The sequence below is a fragment of the Ictalurus punctatus genome, chromosome 10 (genome assembly GCF_001660625.3).
Source record: "Ictalurus punctatus breed USDA103 chromosome 10, Coco_2.0, whole genome shotgun sequence".
Lineage (NCBI taxonomy): Eukaryota > Metazoa > Chordata > Actinopteri > Siluriformes > Ictaluridae > Ictalurus > Ictalurus punctatus.
This window is the reverse complement of record NC_030425.2, coordinates 17,877,501-17,880,000: the sequence shown is the minus strand read 5'-3', so window position 1 is coordinate 17,880,000 and position 2,500 is coordinate 17,877,501. Positions and strand designations below refer to the sequence as shown.

The following is a 2,500-nucleotide window of genomic DNA, read 5'->3' as shown; positions in this document are numbered from 1 at the left end:
TTTCCAAAAAAACTCATAGATTTTAATACAACAAAATAAAAATTAAAATTAAAAAACACTTGCTTGGTGTTCCTACCGTTTCTTCTTTAAATAGAAAGGAAGAAAGAAAGAAAGTAAGAAAGAAAGTAAGAAAGAACGAAAGAAAGAACGAAAGAAAGAAAGGCTTGTGTTCTTTTTTCCTTGAGTCCTTTACAAGTTTCCCTCACCAAGAAAAAAAATTTCTGTACAAAAAAATAATAATAATAAAATAAAATTAATATAGTCCAGTCTAGAGGAGTCCAGTGTGATAGAAAAAAAAAAAGAACAAAAAAAGTAGTTCATTTACATGTGCGATAACGGGATGGTGCCGTTAATCGTAGTTGCGTGCACAGGTGCACTCTGGTAGTGCTGCGACAGGTGCAGTCTGCTCTGGCCCGTCTGTTCGGCCACTTCCGCCCCGGGCAGATACATGCTGATCATGTCCCGCAGGTCCCCGGTTTGGCACGAGGGCGGCGGCGGTGCGTGTGCAGGTGCGGGCGCTGCGGCGGCTCTGACGTGCGACGCGGACGTGACAGCGGGTGGACTCGAGCTGGCCTCGGATTTCACAGCTGAGCCCATGGAGCTGAGCTGCGGGTAAGACGACATGCTGTATGTGGGTGAGCCGTTCATGTAGGTCTGCGCGCTCGTCATGGAGCCGTACGGCTGCAGCGCGCTCATGTCATAGCGGTGGACGTGGTGCTGCTGCTGCTGCTGCTGCATGGGACTCGCCGCCGCCGCGTAGCCCAGTTGCTCCTGCATCATGCCGTAGCCTCCGTTGCTCCAGCAGCCGTTCATATGCGCGTACGCGTCCATCCTCTGATTGACCCCGAGGTTGACGCCGAGGCCGCCGAGGCCCGAGCCCACGCCGGCGCTCATGCCGTTACCACCTAGGTTTCCGCCGCCACCGCCGCCCGGTGCCAGGAGCCCGCCGGGCAGCGCGTACTTGTCCTTCTTCATGAGAGTCTTGGTCTTCCGCCGCGGTCGGTACTTGTAGTCCGGGTGCTCCTTCATGTGCAGTGCGCGCAGCCGCTTGGCCTCGTCGATGAACGGCCGCTTCTCAGACTCGGACAGCAGCTTCCACTCAGCGCCCAGCCTCTTACTGATCTCCGAGTTGTGCATCTTCGGGTTCTCTTGCGCCATTTTCCGCCGTTGACCGCGGGACCACACCATGAACGCGTTCATGGGCCTCTTTACGCGCTCCGGACTGTTCTTCTGCCCCGGTGTGCCGCCTCCGGTGTTCCCGGTGCCGGTGTTATTACCCCCGGGATTGGGTTTCAACTCGGTCTCCATCATGTTGTACATTTAAAACGCCGGTGTGGGGAAAACTCTTCCTCGACCGACCAAACGAAAGTAAAAATAAAACAAAAACAAAAAATACAAAGTTCCAACCTCTTTCGGAGTAAAAAAAAATCACTCTCTTCTTTCTCTTTTGCCCCAGTAAAAAGTCCTCTCGCGCTCACAAAACTTCTTTCTGAGTCTTAAAGAAATCAAAACTCCTCCGTTTTCCCCTCTTCCGACACCAGAAGCCTTGACAACTCCTGATACTTTTTGAACAAGTTAATAGACAACCATTCATGGAGCGACTGTCACAGCGAATATAAATGGGTTTCCACCTGGCCAATCACAACGCGCCTGGGTGGGTTTGATTAGCATAAAGGGGCGGGGCTACTCTTCTGCTCGGCAGTAAGGCATACATAGCACTAACTCACACAGAGTTTAATCATGGCAAAGATTTTAGTGAAAATCTGCCGAAAACTTGGAATTATGACGACATGAACCTTGGTTTATGCCAGGACATTGTATGTTAACAGGTTTGATATTTTAGGGGTCTCTTTTACTACAACTGTTGTCCAGTTGTTTTTTACAAAAACGAACTTTTAGACATTTTATTCTACGTGTAGCAAAGTTTTAAGTAAAATGCTTATTTATGATTTATGAGACTAATCACAAACTTTTTTTTAAAGAAGGCATCTAACAAGAAATTTGCAAGTTAATCTTAATCACCAACAGTATAAAATACTATCGCTTCGGGAAATTCCTGCATTGCATGTAACATCATAGGCCTATATATCATTAATGTTGTAATATGGACTGTTATCTATTTTATCATTCCGTTATCTCAGTTTTGTATTTGTAGTGCATGGATTTTCTTCTTTTGTGCGCCTGGATCGACTCTGATGTCAATCATCACAAAATAAACAGTTTTTTTGTTTGTTTGTTTGTTTGTTTTGGATGTTGCCACTACATCAGGCAGGACAAAAAAGGACAGAGTAAGAAGTATATTGACTATTGACTTGCATGCAGTCTGGAAGAATCTATGTTGTATGGATTTAATTTATCCACAAAGTAACAAATGAATTAAAGAAAAGCAGAGAAAAAAGTTCGTGCTTTTCAAAAACACCCCCCAAAATTCAAGATGCTAAACTAAATAAGTAAGACAGGATGTTAGACACAAGGTGCACTTACTTTTGCGCACTACACA

The 2,500-nt window shown here is 46.0% G+C and overlaps 1 protein-coding gene and 1 long non-coding RNA gene across 2 annotated transcripts in view; both read right to left on the bottom strand.

The window, feature by feature from the left end:
• The window catches only part of sox2 (SRY-box transcription factor 2), a 2,274-nt gene extending 599 nt beyond the window's left edge, over nucleotides 1-1,675 (bottom strand). Inside the window, exon 1 of the mRNA XM_017478981.3 lies at nucleotides 1-1,675. This exon is cut by the window's left edge and continues 599 nt beyond it. Within this exon, the coding sequence (XP_017334470.1) occupies nucleotides 322-1,320 (999 nt within the window). The 5' untranslated portion in view covers nucleotides 1,321-1,675 and the 3' untranslated portion in view covers nucleotides 1-321.
• The window catches only part of LOC108271396 (uncharacterized), a 47,516-nt gene that overhangs the window by 5,117 nt on the left and 39,899 nt on the right, over nucleotides 1-2,500 (bottom strand). The window lies entirely within an intron of this gene.